Raw genomic sequence first — 20035 nt, 5'->3', positions numbered from 1 at the left:
ATAAAATGTTAACGTAATAAAACGATTAACATAAATAAATTAGCATACTTTTCTCTTTTGGTAATAAAATATTTAATGACTATAATGCGTGAAAAATGCGACTGAATCGTGAATTATAATTGTATTCGCTTGCTTACAGTTACACTATTATCTCGTAAAATAGGTGAGAATCTTTATATTAGATTATCCTTCAAAATGTGACGCAGAAAGAGCCGGTGTGCCCCCCTCATTCACCCGGGGTGTGTTTGATGGCACTGTAGGTCGTTGTATCTTCACACAGCTGCCGCTTTCCGTTACAGCCGGTGCGCGCGCGCACTGTCGCTCTCCACTGCGTTTGAACGAACACCGAGGTCACGTGAGCGAGACGGCAGCGGCGGGCACGGTGGCACCGCAGTGGATACACGGGCAGCTCTGCTCCTGTGCACCACTACAATCTAGGATCAGAGGGAAGCCGAGCGAAACCGAAAACCGAAAAAACGCGACCGGTGATGACGGGTCTCCAGTAACGCCTCTGCTCGCTGTCCATCCGCGCTCACACTCATGCGGTCTATTTTTGCACCGTGAAATACACGTTTGACACTGTGTGCTCGGGAGACACAGAGAGGCACCGAGGCTCGGATGTGTTGGAATCGCAATGGCAGACCGTGATTCGTTACCGCTGCCGCTGGAGGTGCGCGCGCGGCTCGCGGAGCTCGAGCTGGAGCTGTCGGAGGGTGAGTAGTTGCCCGTTTCACCGGTCAGAGAGGGAGAAAGTGAACGACAGAAGGAGAGATGAACGGGTCAGCGCGCTCGATACATGTATCAGATTTAAGCGAGCGCGTGTTTACGTTTGCAGAACCGGACAGAGCGGTTCCGGTGACCTTGGATGAGGACAGAAATGTGTATTTTAAGAAATTATAACACACTTTTGATACGTTGCTGTTGGGATGTATAAAGGGAGATGTGTCTTTTGGAAATCAAAGTCTCTCTCTCTCTCGCTCTCTCTTCCTCTCATATTCCGTTTCCATTCTCCATTCCAGTGAGCTGTTCATAACACGGCCACCGCCTTTGTGAATATATAGGGCACGTAAATCAGTTATAAGTGAAGCTGGTATGTGTAAAGCATTGGGACATTCCTCTGGCTTTCCTTTGTTGTGCATTTTGCAAGTAATGCGATTGGTCATGAAGTTTCAAACACCCAGTGTATCTCTCTCACTCTGGTATTACATGAGAAACCCATGTGATATGAGATAGGCCTACTCTGATACTCCTGTCATAGTTTTCTGGTCACACATATTGGAAAGAATATTAAATACACAAGCAAGGAAATAAATATGCATGCAAGCAAATAATCAGAATTTATGATGAGCATTAAAAAAAAAGCATTTTCATGGGGGCCAGTGAAAATGTTTTATGACCGCTATGAATTTTGACCAGCCTTGACCTGCCTTTTCAAACTTTTATTCCAAGGACCCCCAAATATAGGGATATCCCTGTGAGGGACCCCTTTCCTAAACTAAATTGATCATTTAATGAAGCTTTATATCTTTATGTATAAACAGACCTGATTATAGTGTGAAAAACATTACAAGTGACATTGAAAATCTAAAATTATTTCCTTTTATTTGTCATGTAACTAAAGCCAAAATTATTGAAATATTATCTGCAAAATATTTTATTGTATTAAGTTAACGGTGTGTATATATATATATATGAGAAACATCTTTAATGATTATTCAAATTTATTTGTATAGAACTTTGCACAATAAATATCGTTCCATAGCTGCTAGTGTTGTCACGGTACCAAAATTTCAGTATTCGGTACCGATACCAGTGAAAATCCACGGTTCTCGGTACCAATTTCGGTACCACATGCTAATTAAAAAACACACTATTTTTAATAAAGTCAAACAAAAATAAAATGTACAAAAATCAATGCCATTCTTTATACTTATTTAAATTGTTTCAAGTTTTTCCACAAGTAATAAAAGTATGAAAAACAGTAAACAGTAAAGTTTCACCCAAATAAATGAAATTTAAACATTTTTATTTATTTTTTGGTAAATAAAGGGGATTTAATATTAAAATTAAAATATGGAAGAAATATTGTGTGATTATTTCTTTAAAAATAAATATTAATTTTTTTCAACAGTAGTAATAGTATCACATACATTCTACTAAATAATAGTAATATATTTCTGGCACAATGTCTTTAAGATAAACTTTTATTTTGACGGGTTGCCGTGAATACCTTTAAATTTCTGTGTGTAGCTATATGATATGACACTGGTTTTACTCAAATGAAACGGTAAAATGCTCGTGAAGTGACTTTCAGAGCAGTTCTGTAGATGTTTATGTTTTTATGTCCTCATTGAGACGGCAGATGCTGAAATCACCGCAAGCGTCACACGCACTTCAGTGTGTGTAGTAAAAAAAGACGCGCGTCTCTGCCATTCATTCATTCACACACAGACCCGCAGAACATGCGGGATTCATATCTGAATCGACTTTTGCGGCTTAATATTTACAGATACTAGTCGATTTGAAATCGACTAGCGATTTGATTTAATTGTAATGACCTACTTTTGATTAATTCATCCAAACTTTGACAAATTCCGTGGCATTCCTTGTTAAACTGTAAATTCCGTTTTTATAACTGGATTCCGAGGTTCCGTCCGCGTTTTCTGCATCGTGGAAATCATAGGGCCGTACGCGTCAAGAACCGGGTTGACCGGGTACTCGGTACCACCGGTACTTAAAAAAAATCTGGTACCTTGACGTTATCATTTTTTTAGTACCGATATGGTACCGAAGTACCGGGTCTTTTGACAACACTAATAGCAGCTTTACAGAAAAGCTTATGAGCAAACTGAAAACTGTGTTAAAACTATTTTTGAGCACATGTACATTGCAAAAAAGGAGAGGTGAGAATTTAGAAATAGATGTATAACGAAATATGTGAAAATGCATTTAGTATAAAAACATTTTCTCTATTTTTTTTCACTGACCCCCTAGAAGTCTCCCTGGGTGTCTGTGGACCCCAGTCTGACATCCCCTTCCACAGAGGTCAGAAGTCTGCCCCACTTTTTGTACGGAGTCAAGGAGAGATAATTGTATTTCTTATTCCTCCAATGTGAGAAATATGTTTTACAAGTACAAATATTCCATGTAGTTTCTCATTTCTAAGCTGCTTACAAAAAAGGAAAACCCCACTTTTATAATAATTATACAAGAATGGGAAAATAGTTTAAAATAGTTTGGATGAATGTCACACCATTGCTGTAATGAGTGGAGACTTGACCCGGTTCATAAAGACAGTGGTGCCACATGGTCAGTGAGTGCAGAAGGGTGTCTGTGTTTTGTGGTTTATGTTTCATGTAGATTGCATCATTCCTCCTAACAGAGAGACCCAGAGAAGGATGATTCCCCTTATTAGGCCACATCTGCCGCCGTCCCTGTGCTCATGAGACAGCGCTCTGTTATTTTGTGTACTTCAATCAGATATTAAATAATCCATCATGATGTTTGTTCCAACACAAACAGTTCAGGAGTTCAGAATGTTCCCATTGACTCCTGACCCGGTCCAGTGAAACGGGGTAGGATACTTAAGGGGGAAACATTTCCCAGAATACCTTGTGTTTTGGAGCTTTTATATTGTGTTCTTCAGACTACAATATCTCCATGTGCATATACGTCAGATGTGCTTCAGTAAATTAGCATATGTGAGATGTGTATTCGTAAGCTTGTCGTATATTACAATATCCTATTTGTGTGTATGGATTGGGGCATCTGTTGTCACTCTTCTGTTGCTTTGGCTTCTGGCCTAGTTTCCACGCATGCTGTCATTTGATTGGCTTTCTTGCCACAGGCAATTGTTTCATTGGTTCACAGTCTCTCATGCTGTATTCGGATTGGCTCTGCGGACAAAGGCTTATGGGGGCAGAAGAGTCATTCTGGAGGATTAGGGTCTTCATCTGATCAGAGTTACATATACTTACACTAATGCACTCATGCAGAATATAATCGTGTATTTATGTGGTCTGATTTTGATAACTGACAAGTGTCTGTCATAGTTTTATTAAACCGATGATATGACTTCTTTTTAAAGAAACTGTCTTAATAATGTTGCTGTTTCTGGTCTATTATGGATCCAACTAAATAATTCTGATTCTGTATATTCTATTAATAAATCCTCGGTGAGCAGCTTTGTTGGAATAATTGCAAACAGGAGGACTGTGTGTAAATATGGGTGTGTTAGAATGACATTTTTACCTGTGTGTACAGGTGTCAGCACTGGCACAATTATTACTGTTTACATGTGGGATTCTGCAGGGCGTTAAGGTGTTACAGCAGGACTCATTGTATTGGCAATGAAAAGGAAATATACGTTATACACTTGTAAAAAATAAAGGTTCTTAGTTGGCATCTTACGGTTCTGTGAAGAGCCTTTAACATTAATGGATCCTTTCCATTCAAAAAAAGTTCTTTATAGTGGAAAAAAGGGGGAAAAAATTGTTCTTTTAAGAACTGTTTACTGAAAGGTTCTTTGTGGAACCAAAAATTGTTCTTTTACGGCATTGCTGCAATTCCCCCCTTTTGTAGCATTTATTTGAAAAGTGTAGACACTGCATCTCAACACATTGCACTTTTTGTCCATATACTGTATATCAGTTGTTTATTGTGTGTATATTGTATACTGTGTTTCATAAGTTATTGTACATTAATGTTAAATGATAGAGATTTTTAGGTTTAACTTGGAGGCGTTTTTTTTTTTTTTTTTTAAACCATCTGCCACTTTCAGTTATGGGACAAACTTCTGGTCACTGTGACCCAGCTTACCCATCAATTACATAAAGGCTGTTTTTTAAAGTGATAGTTCAACCGAAAAAGAAAGTTCTGTCATTACTCACCCTAATGTCTTTTTTCTTCCATGGAACACAAATGGAAATGTCGTTATCAGAATTTCCAAGCTTGTCTTTTTGTACAATGAAGGTCTGTTTCTCACACAAAGCTATTGTATGGCTTCAGAAGACTTGGGAAATAGTACACAAGTCATTTGGACTTCCTTTAGGATGCATTTATGGTGCTTTTTTTGTTATTTCTGAAGACTGACAGCCCCTGTTCCCCAGTCACTTATTGAATGGAAAAGAGCAGAATGATCATTCCTTTGTGTTCCACAGAAGAAAGTCGTACTGGTTTGGAATGACATGAGGGTGAGAAAATGATGACAGGTCTTCTTTTTAGGGTAAATTATCCCTTTAAAGGTGATTTTTTTTATTTTTTTTTTATTTTTTGCTAATACTTTCTCAGATTAATATGTTGAGACGACTTTTAACATTTTAGAATGAGGCTTGTGGGTTAGTACAACCTTACTTTTCTATCTGCAGAATTGTGCTGCCCATGTTGTACTAGTAAACATGACAGTTTAAACTTCTGGTAGGTCACCCTGAGCAGGTAGGTCAGATTTTCATGAACTCACTAGTGGCCCAGAGAGAGACAGAATGGGGTGGCGAAATATCACTTTAAAGGTGAAGTGCATACTTCGCCACCCAATTCTGTCATCATTTACTCACCCTCTTGTCGTTTCAAACCTGTGTGACTTTCATTCTCTGTTGAACACATATTGCTCTGACTGCAAGTTTTCAAGCTTCAAAAACGAATTGTACTAATTTTAAACTATGTGATGAAAATGCTGAAATTAAAGTAGTTTATTGACATCTTACTTTTCGCACGTCCTGATTTTGCTGAGTTAGATGTGTTCCTATAGGTCAACATATTGAACAACATTTTAATCCTAAACCTAACCTTAACTATGGGTAATCCCTAAAATCAGAGGAAGTGATAGATGAATGACACTGATGTGCAAGCATCAAACACTGACTGTAAGCCTAAACTTCACAAAAACTATAAACTGTTTCTTTAAATCTGATTGGATAATCACAATGTTGTTCCAGGGTCAACAAAGATGTTGATCCAGGAACATGTCTGATTTGGTAAAATCACGTTCTGCCTTACCCTTCAGAAGGCTGTTAACTTGACTGAATCATTGAGGAAATTAAGTTCGATTTAAGCTCATCAAAACAGCTCATTTACCGCAATTGCACCTGCACATAAACATCTCAACTTGTGTTTTAGCAGCGTGTTTAAGTGCTCATTTCTGACTATGTGAAAGGGAAGTCAAAATGCTGCATTTGTAGAAACTGCATGAAAGGAGAATATAAGTCTGTGCAAGTTTCCTGCTGACATTTTGCAGTATTCTGGGGGCTTTGTTTATCATAACTCGCTTAATAAATGAGATGCATGAATGATTACATTAATAACAATGATTAATGATTTCCGCCTGTGGATCACACAAAATCACCATATGGCTTTAGAAGACTTCTATAAAAAAATAGCACATAAGTGATGCTATATTTTGCTGTATTATAGTACTTTTATTCTAAATTTGACGTTTGACAGCCCCAGTCCCATCCACTTTCATTATACTGAATAGAGCGACCAGGATATTCTTCAAAAACAAATCTCTTTTGATCTACAGAAGTGAAATACAGGTTTGGAACTACATGATGGTGAGTAAATAATGGCAAAATTATTCTGTTAAGGAAAGATTCACCATCTCCAGGAGTCATATTCACCTTGAGTGAACTATTAGTAAGCCCTTCACCCTTATTTCTGCTTTCATAACCAACCCTCTACATGTATTATAAACAGAGTCATTCTGTGTTGTTCAGCCCAAGGCAGTTTGAAGCCTAAAACAAGATTTGTTAGCTCGACTTGTCTTTGTTTGGCACAGTTGCAATGCTTGTGTTTGCAATTTAACTTTGTTCTGAGATGTAGTGTTATGCTTTGAATGTTTTTTGCTGCCTGATTCAGTAATTGTGCTCTCAACTCTCAAAGTCATTTTGGTAAGAAAGGCTTTGGCCATGAACTTGAATGTGTGTTATAGTGTGCAGAGACTCTGTGAATGTTAAGCTGTCAGTAAACAGAGTTTGTACTCTAGTTTCTATGGCCGGTGTAGCAGATGGACTGTTCAATGTGAAGCAGGTCTGTTTGGCTGCAAAGCTGCTTTTCATTTATCTTCAGAAGAGATGTTTCTTATTTAGGCAGTTTTTCGTGTTCTCTATTATATTGTCCAGACCAGGGTTTTCCAAACATATATATATATATATATATATATATTATTTTTTTTTTTTTTTTTTTTTTTGTCAGCCGAACCCCTTTGACTTAAAATATTTACTCAGTACTCTCTGAGATTTTAAGTTTATATTTCAATAATTGAACAGTAGGCCTATTTGCATGTTGACGGTTCTATGATGTTGGTTAATGGTCACATAATATACAGGTAAACAAATAACACTTCATTTTTTGAGTTTTTTTTATTTTTATTAAATGTAATATTTTATGTTTTAATAATTAATAAATCCATGTAAAAACCCCAGTTTGGGAAACCCTGTTTCAGGTTCTCGGACATTCAAGTCTGCATTCAAACAGCTAAAAGGGTGGGGAAAAATGTATAAATGCTAGGGATTTTTTTTTTTTTTTTTTACTGTTCTTTCCAATGGACCACTGGGCACTTTCCAACAATAAATATTTTGTGTTGTATATGTAAATGGATTCTCTGGGTGTGCATTTGTAATATTTAACCTCATAATGTTTATTAAGTGAACAGCTAGATTCATAACCTTTAATGCTTAGTGTGTGTGTATGTTTATTGGGGTGTTGTCATGGGAAGTTACTCTTTCCACAACTGCAGCTGTCCAAAAGCCTGTCATGATGCTATTTTTATTCATTCTCTCTCTCTCTCACATATACAGTATACACATATACAGCTTACTGCCTCAAAGATATCAGCCATTTTTCTTTTATTATTAGAATTATTCATGGGCGTTTTATAAGAGTTGATGTAATCGTAAATATTGTTGTTTAATAGAGGGAATGTTATGCTCTTTCTCTGAAGAATTCTGTTCTTTCCTAATTTCCATGCTTTTGCATTCATCTAAAGCTGCAGGCTATCTTAGAGCAGAGTGTGTGTGTTTGTGTAAGACGTGACCTACATACAGTTTTATTATGCTGTTTATGATGGTGTTGGTATTAGATTGGTTGGTTAAGCGCGCACCTGCTAGTCTTACGTCTCTAAACGGGAAACCTGCAGAACATCAGCCAGATACTGAAGTTCAGAGCGGTCATCTTCTGTCTGACAGAAATATCATGCTTTTACATGAATTAAGGGATTCCTAAAAGGGATGGATTCGGGCTTCGTTCAGATTTTAAATAATTAAAATAATAGTAAATGTAATGGTTTCTATCAAAATGATATTAATGCAGATAGCCTACTGGGGTCGTCATGCATAATTTCATGTTGTATTACTGATCTTTTTTAGAGTGATTAAATCATCTTTTCCAGTTACACTCAATTTAATCATTTTGTTACACAACCCAGACAAAATGTCCATGTGTACTTTTATTCTCTGTCATTCTTCTGTTATCATTACTAGAGTGATATAAGTCTAAAAGGAAGCAATCTGCACAATAAACCATCAATAATCAGCTTCAGTTTCAGGTCAGATGACTCTCACACCTTCAGTGAAGGCCTGAACAATGTAGCCTGTGTTTCAGAGAATCATAAATGACTACTATACTGATGTTATCATGCCTTCTTGTCATGATCATTGCTGCAGGCCAGAAAGCTGAGCTCTCTGATGGAACAGCAGGTCAGCAAGTTTGACTGTGGGCCTATACCAGATTTTACAAGCTTGTCTGAGGTCCTTCTGCTGGGTAGAACCCCCTCTAGCTTGCCAAACAATCTAGATGTTGAATATAATATCCTGGATCAAGCAAGATGCTGGGAGCATTCCTTGGGGCAAAATGAAAATCCATGTCAAGTGTGAAGTTTGTGCTTTGGCTCTCCTAGCGGTGTTGATGGGAGTTCAAGAGAGAAGGAGTGATATGGATTTGTGAATGAATAGTTCTTTTTGAATCTAGAGAGTAAGAAGAGATGTCAAAATGTCACACATTGAGCTCAGATTTACCAAAATATCAAGTTTCACAAAAATTGTCAAATAACATTGCATTTAAAATAACTGTTTTCTATTTTAATATTTTAAAATGTAATATATTCCTGTGGTGGCAAAACTGAATTTTCTACAGCCGTTACTCCAGTCTTCATGATCCTTTAGGAATCATTCTAATATGCTAATTTGTTGCTCAAGAAACATTTATTATTGTTATTAATGTTGAAAATAGTTGTGGAAACCATTTGAGATCTGTAAGATCTTCTGCTCATCAAAGCTGTATCTTAAAAAATACAGGAAAAAAAACTTTCATTTTGTCAAATATTATTGCAATTTAAAATAACACTTTTCTGTTTTAATATACTTTAAAATGTAATTTATTCCTGTGAAACAAAGCTGAATTTTCAGCATCATTACTCCAGTCTTCAGTGTTACATGATCCTTCAGAAACCATTCTAATATGCTGATTTATAATCAATGTTGGATTATATGCTGCTTAATATTTTTTGGGTCATGTGATACTTTTCAGGATTTAATAAATAAAAAGTAAAAAAGAACAGTGTTTATTCAAAATAGAAATTTTGTGTTACATTTATACACTACTTTTCAAAGGTTTGGGGTCAGTACATTTTTCTTTCTTTTTTTATTATTAAATTAATACTTTTATTCAGCAAGGATGTGTTAAATGATAAAAAGTGATAGTAAATACTTATATTGTTAGAAAATATTTATATTTTGAATAAATGCTGTTCTATTTAACTTTTTATTCATCAAAGAATCAAAGAAGAAATGATCACAGGTTCCAAAAAAATATTAAACAGCACAACAGTTTCAACACTCATAATAAAGCATATTAGAATGATTTCTGAAGGATCATGTGACACTGAAGACTGGAGTGATGGCTGATGAAAATTCAGCACTGCATCACAATCTTAATAAATCTTACTGATCTCAAACTTTTGAAGTTCAAAAACACATTATTTACCTTTTGAAACAGTATAAATATTTTTACTGTCAGTTTTGATCAACTTAATGTATCATTGCTGAGTAAGTAAATTTCTCCAAACTTTGGTCAGCCATTTTCTCTTTATGACTTTTAAGGAGTTTTCGACAAATCTTAATTGGCCAGTTTTATTGATTCAGTGTCATTTAAAAACTCTTCTTCCATTCACCTATATTGCTTGAGCTTAAAACCCCCCCTTTTTTTTTCCACGACAGTAAAGAGAACTGTACTGCTGGCTCCTTTGAGCTCTGTTTAACAAGGTGTTTTCTCTCACAGATCTGGCTGAATTCGCACAGCGTTCTCTGTGAACCCAAGCATGTAAATCCCACAGGGTCGACTGTTTCTGAGAAACCTTGCATCAACAATCCTCCCACGCTCATTTGCTCCGATCACATGCCATAACGTGCCAATTCTAATGAGCCGATAGTCCGAAAGCCACTAAAGCATTGCGATGATATCTGCATGCTTTCTAAATGGGGTTCACAGCCACATGTTTGGCTGTTTATTTTGACAAGCAGCCATATCTAATGAAGTGGCCATTGAGCTTGTGTTTGTTGTTGTTGTTGTTGTTGTGTGTGTGTGTGTGTGTGTGTGTGTGTGTGTGTGTCTGTGTAGGCTCTCATGGACATGCATATGTTATCTTGGTTTTGATTTGATTATGTGCGTGTGTGTTCGCTCAGGTTTTGGGATATGCATATGTTATCTTGTCTTTGAATGTGTACTTATGTTATGTAAAGCTCAGTGCAGACTGACCTAGTAACCCAGTTTATGGTGTGACGTTTTCTGGTTTTCCCCTCCAGGTCTGTGCATGTGTGTACAATCAAATCCTCTTTTTATTTTGAATGCAGAAATGTATTTAAAGGTCAGTTTTTTTTTTTTTTTTTTTTTTTTTTTTTCTCCCTCTGTTGTTCATAATGGAGAGGGAGTCTCATGAGAAAAGGGCCTCCATGTCTTCATTTCCTGCGGGTCTCTTAGGGGGCCACCACACCTATGTTGCCATGGATATCATTTGTGATATTATTTTGGGATGCAGGCATGCAGCATGTTTAGACTTGTGTTTGTTTACTAGAATCCGTCAGCCGCACTAGCTCAACACTAAATCATTTAGGAAAAGATTTGGGAACGATTTAAAATATTAATTTAAGCAGCATCCTACAAGTAATTCTGTTTTCCGCTGTGTATTCTGTGTGAGTGTGTGTATGTGTTTCTGTGTGTTTGAAAAAATATTATTTTCTGAGATTACTTCATAATGCAGTGTTATTAAGATTTTGATTGGATTGCTATCTGACGTTTCCTTTACACTTGGTCACCTAAATATGTCTCATCTGGGGAAAAATGTAATTGCTATGTGTTTATTTTTAATTATTTAAAAAAGCTCTAGGTTTGTTGTCCTTGTTTGGATTGCTGCACAATTTGGTACAAAAGGTTGTGATTTAATAGTTGTTGTTGTTGTTGTTGAAAGTATAAAAAAATAAATAGTACTAATAGTACTAATAAATTGAAAATCAAGTATTTAATAAAAATATAATAATAATAATAATAACAATAATAATAATTTTATTTTACATTACATCTGTAATATATGTATTTTGGACCACTTCTCTTCTCTGTCTACATGGCATCACTAGGTTCTGTCATTCAGAAACATGGCTTTTCATATCAATGCTATGCTGATGACACTCAACTCTACCTCTCATTCCATCCTGATGATCCGACGATAGCTGCTAGCATCTCCGCTTGTCTAACAGACATTTCTTGTTGGATGAAGGACCATCACCTTCAACTCAACCTGGCTTCAGGTTTCAACAAACCCATCACTTCATCACAATTTCACCTTCCAGTTAGGCTCATCAATCATAACTCCTTCAAAAACAGCCAGAAACCTTGGAGTTGTGATTGATGATAAACTGAATTTTTCAGACCACATTGCTAAAACTGCCCGGTCGTGCAGATTTGCTTTATACAACATTAGGAAGGTCAGGCCCTTTCTTTCAGAACATGCAACACAACTCCTTGTTCAAGCTCTTGTTCTGTCCAGACTGGACTATTGCAATGCTCTCTTGGCAGGTCTTCCAGCCAATTCCATCAAACCTCTAAAATTAATCCAAAATGCCGCTGCAAGATTAATCTTTAATGAGCTGAAAAGAACGCACGTCACACCTCTGTTCATCAGTTTGCACTGGCTACCAATAGCTGCTCGCATAAAATTCAAGGCATTAATGTTTGCCTACAAAACCACCTCTGGCTCTGCACCCCTTTACCTAATTTCAGTACTTCAGACCCTTACAGAAAAACCACATGAATTTCACATGTGCAAAAGCACATGTGGTCACATGTGGCCACATATACATATACATGTATTTCACGTGTGAAAACATGTGCTTTGCACATGGGAAATGTGTGCTTTGAACATGGGAAATGTGTGTTTTTGGAACATTTTCATGTGAATTTCCATGTGAATCCCACGTGAAACCCATGTGACCACATGTCAAACACATGAGATCACATGTGAAACACATGTATATTCCCATGTGAAACCCATGGTACTTTCCTATGTGAAATCCATGGGATCACATGTGAATCCCATGTGAAACCCATGAGATCACATGTGAAATACATGTAAATTCTCATGTGAAACCCATGGTATATTCCCTTGTGAAACACATAGGATCACACGTGAATCCCATGTGATCACATGTGAAACACCTGTATATTCCCACGTGAAACACACGTATATTCCCATGTGAAACCCATGGGATCACATGTGAAATATATGTAAATTCATGTGGTTTTTCTGTAAGGGGACCTATGTGCCCTCTAGAAGCTTGCGTTCTGCAAGTGAACGACGCATTATTTTACCCCACTTTCATGGACTTTTTCATTAACTCTTCTCTCCTGGTGGAATGACCTGCCCAACTCAGAGCAGCTGAATCCTTAGCCATTTACAAGAAACGCATCTCTTCCATCTTTATTTGACCCTCTAACTCTAGCACCCTCTATTCAAATTCTATTTTATCTATCTTTCCTCTTTGTATCTATTAGTCTTCTTTGTATCTATCTGACCCTCTAACACTAGCTTTCTGCGCATACTTTTCTTTTTTTTCTGTCATAAAAAGAACAAAAACCTTGTTACATGTACTGCATTAGGCTACCCGAGACTTGTCATAGCACTTGCATATTGTTGCTCTTTTGTTGGTATTTATTGTTTCTATTGTCCTCATTTGTAAGTCGCTTTGGATAAAAGTGTCTGCTAAATGACTAAATGTAAAATTGCTAAATTAATATTTATGGCTATTTTAATTTCTTAATTTTCAGATGTTAAACCACCAAGCTGTGGTTTATAATCGCACTAAGCTATATTGTGATTTCAGTTTTATTTCGATGCAAAAATGAATGAATTCACTTCTGTGAAATTATCTTTTAAACACCCTCTTAACTCATGCGTTATTGCTCTATCCGTGTGTCTCATCCATAAATGCTCCTCATGTGTCAGTTTGTTTCCAAACATCTCTACAGTGGTAGGAGTAAAGTTTACATGCATGACATAAGTCTTGTCTTTTATATGTTTATAAACCATCTACTGAAGTGTTTTGAGTGACTGGATGACTATCCAACTTGAATGCGTCTTGGAGGGCATTTACTGGCCACTGTCTGATGAAAAGTGACAATGATGGGAGTTTGGTTTGGTTTAGTTTGCTTTTTTTCATTTTTTTTTCTTTTCAGGTGATATCACCCAGAAGGGCTACGAGAAGAAAAGATCCAAACTTTTACAAGCTTACCTACCTCACACACCAGGTAACGCACACACACACACCATATTTTACCAAGCAGCATACAGTTTTTATTGTGTTAAGATTACATTTGTCCCACTGTGTTTGCTGTAGGGGCAGAGCGCCGCATCCCTGTCACACCATCTTCATCATCTTCTTCATCCTCCCGCTACCAACGCCGACGGTCCACTGGCACAAGGGATGAACGTTACCGCTCAGGTGAGATAAAGGGCACAAATTTACTCACACACACACACACACACACAATCTGAAATCCAGGAGACATAATTCAAGCTCTTTGTAGTTTATGCCATAATTCCAGCAAACAGATCAGCAGCACCAGCTCATTTTCAGAAAGTGATGTTATTTTTTTGAAGTTTTCACTTTTTGTTCATTTCTTAATTTGATTATGGAAACCGCTGTTATTGAGTTCTGAGTTGAGTATTGTTTATAACATATGATGTAGTCATTTCCGAATATCATCACATTTTGAAAAATGATAAAGATTTTATGCAACGGTTCAATGAACAAGATGTCAGCATTGTCTGTTCTTGCTCTGTTTCGTCAGACAAATCCACAACAGAACACGAGTGTTTCGTTATTGAATGAATCCACATTTTTAAACGAAATGATGAAATCAATTATCCAATTACTCGCTCATAAATGCAGTCACTTGTTTCATTCCTGAATGAACCAGTTATTTGAACTATACACTACACTACTATGTGAAAAACACATACACTACTGTGTGTTTTTCAGGGCCGATACCAATTATTACAGATCAAGTAGACCGATAACTGATATATGTCTGGTGTAAAAATGAAAATTAATTTCAAAATTAAGAATAAGAAGGGCTCTGAAAAAAACTGTCTTTTTAAAGGCTTTTTAATTATTTTATCGCCAAATCGGTTTTGAAAATTACTGATACCGATAACCATAAAAATGCTTAATATCGGTGCCAATAATTGGTCAACCCCTAATTTGAACAAATCGGTTGAATGAATGGCCCACTGACTTTCCACCATATACTGTTGTTTTTATTTTTATTTTCATCATTTCATATTTCTGTATTCAGAATTTTATATTTAAAACATTAATATCATAACTGTATATGCAATTTACATCTGCATATACAGTTTTAATTGTAAATTCATTAATTTAATTAATTTTGAAAATATTTATTTACTGATGAAATGTAAGAATTCAATATAAAAGATTACACATACATTTAATAAGGTTAGAAAAAAATGCCCTTATAAAGGTAAAAATTCCCCTAAAAGTCAGTTTAAGGGAACAAATATAGCTCCTTAATGGAAAAATTACTGTCACTGAAGTGCATGTATATTTACCGTATTGTCCCGAATATAAGACGACCCTGATTATAAGACGACCCCCCTTTTTCCAGATGTACCTGTTGGAAAAAGGCTTTTTGAAAAACAAATCTTTTTTTCTCTCTCTCTGTAAAACACATTTATTCTTAAATTATTTTCAAATTCTAATTTTTGTTTTGAAAGTATGGTAAATACTGGTAAAATGTACCAACAATGACATTGGAAAATTTTGATATACCATTGAAATAACAGGTAGCCCATCTGAATTATATAACAATTAGGCTATCCAACTCATAGTAGCCTACCAAAATGTTATTATCAGTAGACGTGAAATCTTATTGTAGTCTTCAAATCTGGGTACTGTCTTATGTTTTAAAATCACTTACAGAGGAAGTTTGGTCCCATCAGGCTAACATGACAGTCACGATCATGCTGCTGTAAGCTTTTCTTTTTCATTTGTTTTCATTCGCGATCTTTAAAACACACATTACGGCCGTTTCTCAAACGGAAGGCTGCATCCTCCGGAGGTCGCATTTGTAGGCTGCATACGTCATAAAGAAGATCTTATTTTAGAATATTAACAGTTATAAATTTGACCATTATTCTTATAAGTGTAAATTGTTGTAATATGCTTTTGACTCGCAAATGTAATTCTCAGTTAACTGAAATAAACCAGGCTTGATGACGTATGCAGCCTACAAATGCGACCTCCGGAGGATGCAGCCTTCCGTTTGAGAAACGGCCTACATTACATATTTCATGGCACACTCGTTTTATGCGTTTTTGTCGCCACCTATTGTTGTGGGTGTATTATTGACATGTCAAAGTCTAGACCCTGAATGTAAGACGAACGCGTTTTTTCAGATGTATTTCCAAGGAAAAAACATCGTCTTATATTCGGATCAATACGGTATTACATAAACTAAATATAGTGATGTATCACTAAAAATACTACTGTCTTTCCCTGTCTTTTTTTGTCTTTGCGTCTGTTGTAATAAACATTTTAGAAGGTTGTTCTGTATCTTCAGAACATGTGAGTAAGCATACAGTGGGGGAAAAAATTATTTGATCCCCTGCTGATTTTGTACGTTTGCCCACTGACAAAGAAATGATCGGTCTATAATTTTAATGGTAGGTTTATTTGAACAGTGAGAGATAGAATAACAACAAAAAAAAACAAAAAATTTCTAAAAAGTTATAAATTGATTTGCATTTTAATGAGTGAAATAAGTATTTGATCCCCTGTCAGTCAGAAAGATTTCTGGCTCCCAGGTGTCTTTTATACAGGTAAGGAGCTGAGATGAGGAGAGAGCGCTCCTAATCTCAGCTTGTTACCTGTATAAGACACCTGTCCACAGAAGCAATCAATCAATCAGATTCCAAACTCTCCACCATGGCCAAGACCAAAGCGCTGTCCAAGGATGTCAGGGACAAGACTGTAGACCTACACAAGGCTGGAATGGGCTACAAGACCATCGCCAAGTAGCTTGGTGAGAAGGTGACAACAGTTGGTGTGATTATTCGAAGAAACACAAAATAACTGTCAGTCTCCCTCGGTCTGGGACTCCATGCAAGATCTCAGAAACGGTGAGGAATCAGCCCATAACTACATGGGAGGATCTTGTCAATGATCCCAAGGCAGATGGTACCATAGTCACCAAGAAAACAATTGGTAACACACTACGCCTGCAGCGCCCGCAAGTTCCCTCTGCTCAAGAAAGCACATGTACAGCCCGTCTGAAGTTTACCAATGATTCAGTGAAGAACTGGGTGAAAGTGTTGTGGTCAGATGAGACCAAAATGGAGCTCTTTGCCATCAACTCAACTCGCCGTGTTTGGAGGAGGAGGAATGCTTCCTATGACCTCAAGAACACCATCCCCACCGACAAACATGGAGGTGGAAACATTATGCTTTGGGGGTGTTTTTCTGCTAAGGGGACAGGACAACTGCACCGCATCAAAGGGACGATGACCGTCAGGGCCAGGGCATCGAAGCCAGCCAGGGCATTAAAAATGGGTCGTGGATGGGTATTCCAGCATGACAATGACCTAAAACACACGGCCAAGGCAACAAAAGAGTGGCTCAAGAAGAAGCACATTTAGGTCCTGGAGTGGCCTAGCCAGTCTCCAGACCTTAATCCAGTGGTTCTCAAACTTTTTTGGTTGCCAAAAATCTGTCAATGGCTATCAAATACTTATTTCACTCATTAAAATGCAAATCAATTTATAACTTTTTTTAAATGCGTTTTTCTGGATTTTTTTTGTTGTTGTTCTGTCTCTCACTGTTCAAATAAACTTACCATTAAAATTATAGACTGATCATTTCTTTGTGAGTGGGCAAACGTACAAAATCAGCAGGGGATCAAATCATTTTTCCCCCACTGTAAGATGTAGCAACCCACTGAATAAACACTCTTCCTAAATAAACCTCTGAACAGGCTAGAAAAAGAGCAACTCTACTGAACTTTATTCTACACACACACACATACATAAACATAAGAAGCTTTTGCACTCTTTATGCATGTATAAAAACTCTGTCTCTTTCTTTCAGATGTTCACTCAGAAGCTGTTCAGGCTGCGCTGGAGCGACACAGTGAGAGAAAGATGGCTGTGCTGTTGCCATCCAAGCGGCAGTCGCTCATCGGTCAAACCTCCATGGACACGTACACACCTCCAGGTGTGTGTGTGTGTATGTGTATATGTTTGTGTGCAAGAGCGAGTAAGTGTGTGTGTGTGTGTGTGTGTGTGACTGTTCTCTCTGTGTCTCTGCAGACTCGTCCTCCGGCTCTGATGCTGAGGGGTCTCTGGGGAGGGCGGGAGGTGTCAGTGTGGACTCCTGGATCAGCAGAGCTCTCCATGGCTCACCTTCAACATCATCGTCATCATCGTCGCACAGCAACAGCTCTGCTAATGCAGCCCGACTCGCAGAGACCAACATGCACTCATACGGCAGTAAGAATGCTTGCAAATATTCACAAGGCAGCGAATAAACACAGATACTGAGAATCAGTCATGTTATAAATAAGTCTTTAGGTCACTGTCAATCAACTCTTTCTGCTTCAGCTGCTTTCAATATTACTGTAAGCGTAGGAAAAACAAGCCTTTCATGCTTAATTCACTTCATATGAAATTAGTCTTTTGTGCCTTTTTTAAACCTCCCTTTAAAAGATTATCTAATTTTAGCAAATCACTTTCTCATACTTAACCAATCTCAGCCAATCAGATCCTTGCACTCACTTTGTCAGTTGTGTTTGTCTAAACAATTTAAGCCAATCAGCTCCTTGTGTCCAGCTTACTTCAGCACTTCAGCCTATCATTTCTATTTTATCAACCAATTTCAGCCAGTCAGCTTCTCATGCATGACTCGCTTCATATGAAATAAGACTTTTTTTGGCACCTGATAAAGACCTCTCTTAAACTTCCTTCCCTAATCAACATCATCTCACTTCAGCCAATTGGCTTCTCATGCTCAACAAAATTTAGCAAATCAGATTTTTGTGTGCAACTCAATTCAGCCAATCAGTTCTATTTGCCCAACTAATTTCAGCCAATTAGCTTATATTGTTCAACTTATTCCAGCAAATGAACTCAAACCAGTCAATCAGCTTCTTGCATAGTAAAAAGAGTTATATACTTGAGAATTTACTGCTAATATGACTGCTGTAGGTTAGCTTTCTGATTTCTCTTTCCATTTCTCCCTTCAGTTGGTCCGATGTCTCATCTGTCTCTAAAAAGGTGGGGCTTAAGAGAAATGGGCGTTTCTGCTGAGAATGGAATAGTTGGGAGGCACTCCAGTGACTACCAATCAGATCGCCCTTGGTCGTCTCTGGATTCTGAGGGTCAGTATTTCATGTTTTTTTTGGGGCTAAAGACTTAATTGACATTAAAAGGGATAGTTCACCTGAAAATGAAAATGCTGTCATCATTTACTCACTCTCAAGTTGTTCCAAAACTATTTGACTTTCTTTTTTTTTGGTTTGTCCATACAATGGAAGTCAGTGGGCTCCAGTGTGTTGTTTGGTTTCCAGCGTTCTTCAGAATATCTTCATTTGTGTTCCACAGGAGAAAGAAAGATATACAAGTTTGGAATTACATGAGGTTTGAGTGAATGATGTCAATTTTAGTTTCTGTTAGAACTGTCCCTTTAAGATGAAAGCACACAAGGGTTAATTTTACTGTGTCTGTATTTGCATTTGGGTCCACTTGTGTATTTTATCAACATGTTATATATCAATGTCTATAATGGCATTTGCTTCTAGTTAAAAGGTTTACCTCCACAGCACTGTTTGATATGTATACAATTTCATTTTACCTGCATACGCTTTTGCATCTCATTCCTAATAACTGATAATGAATCGTCACATTTATTGGGGTAAATGTTATTATACTGATGAGTTAACCTGTTTGTTTGTGTACTGCAGACAGTCTGTCGGCCCCACCTGACATCACCAGCTACATGCCAGACCCCGCCCCCATCTCTGTTCAACGCCCACAGGTCGCCATGATAACCAGGCCCCCGCCCAAATATGGCAATGCTGAGCTGATGGAGACAGGAGATGGTGAGTGTGTGTGCAGAGGTCTGTTTTTAAATGTAAGTTTATTCTAAAATGATCAAGTTTGCCATCTATTATGTTTGGAAGCTATTCAGTGTCCATGGAATTCAATGAATTTAAAATGACAAAAGAAATACTATTCAATTAAAATGTTTTCCTATTTTTTACCATTGTGAGAATTTGTATTTGTAGTATAATTGTGTATATATGTGTGTAGGTGTGCCTGTCAGTAGCCGTGTGTCGGCGAAGATCCAGCAGCTAGTTAACACCCTGAAGCGACCCAAGAGAAGACCCCTAAGAGAATTCTTTGTAGAGGATTTTGAAGAACTTCTGGAAGGTTCAAATGTTTTCCCCTCTTTTTGTGTCTCCTTGCTTGATTTCAAAGATG

At 37.2% G+C, this 20035-nt stretch overlaps 1 protein-coding gene across 2 annotated transcripts in view; it reads left to right on the top strand.

Annotated features, from left to right (window-relative positions):
* The first annotated feature begins 271 nt into the window (after nt 1-271).
* Nucleotides 272-20035, top strand: part of dip2cb (disco-interacting protein 2 homolog Cb) — a 42320-nt gene continuing 22556 nt past the window's right edge. For both annotated transcript variants that reach the window (XM_058794144.1, XM_058794135.1), the window contains exons 1-8: nt 272-713; nt 13717-13788; nt 13878-13982; nt 17646-17771; nt 17867-18046; nt 18799-18933; nt 19516-19653; nt 19865-19984. In XM_058794144.1, the coding sequence (XP_058650127.1) occupies nt 635-713; nt 13717-13788; nt 13878-13982; nt 17646-17771; nt 17867-18046; nt 18799-18933; nt 19516-19653; nt 19865-19984 (955 nt within the window). In that variant the 5' untranslated portion in view covers nt 272-634. The remainder of the gene's footprint in view (nt 714-13716; nt 13789-13877; nt 13983-17645; nt 17772-17866; nt 18047-18798; nt 18934-19515; nt 19654-19864; nt 19985-20035) is intronic.

This window comes from Onychostoma macrolepis, chromosome 02 (assembly GCF_012432095.1).
Source record: "Onychostoma macrolepis isolate SWU-2019 chromosome 02, ASM1243209v1, whole genome shotgun sequence".
Taxonomy (NCBI): Eukaryota; Metazoa; Chordata; class Actinopteri; order Cypriniformes; family Cyprinidae; genus Onychostoma; species Onychostoma macrolepis.
The sequence above is the reverse complement of the archived record's forward strand: the minus strand, read 5'-3'. Positions and strand labels throughout refer to the sequence as shown.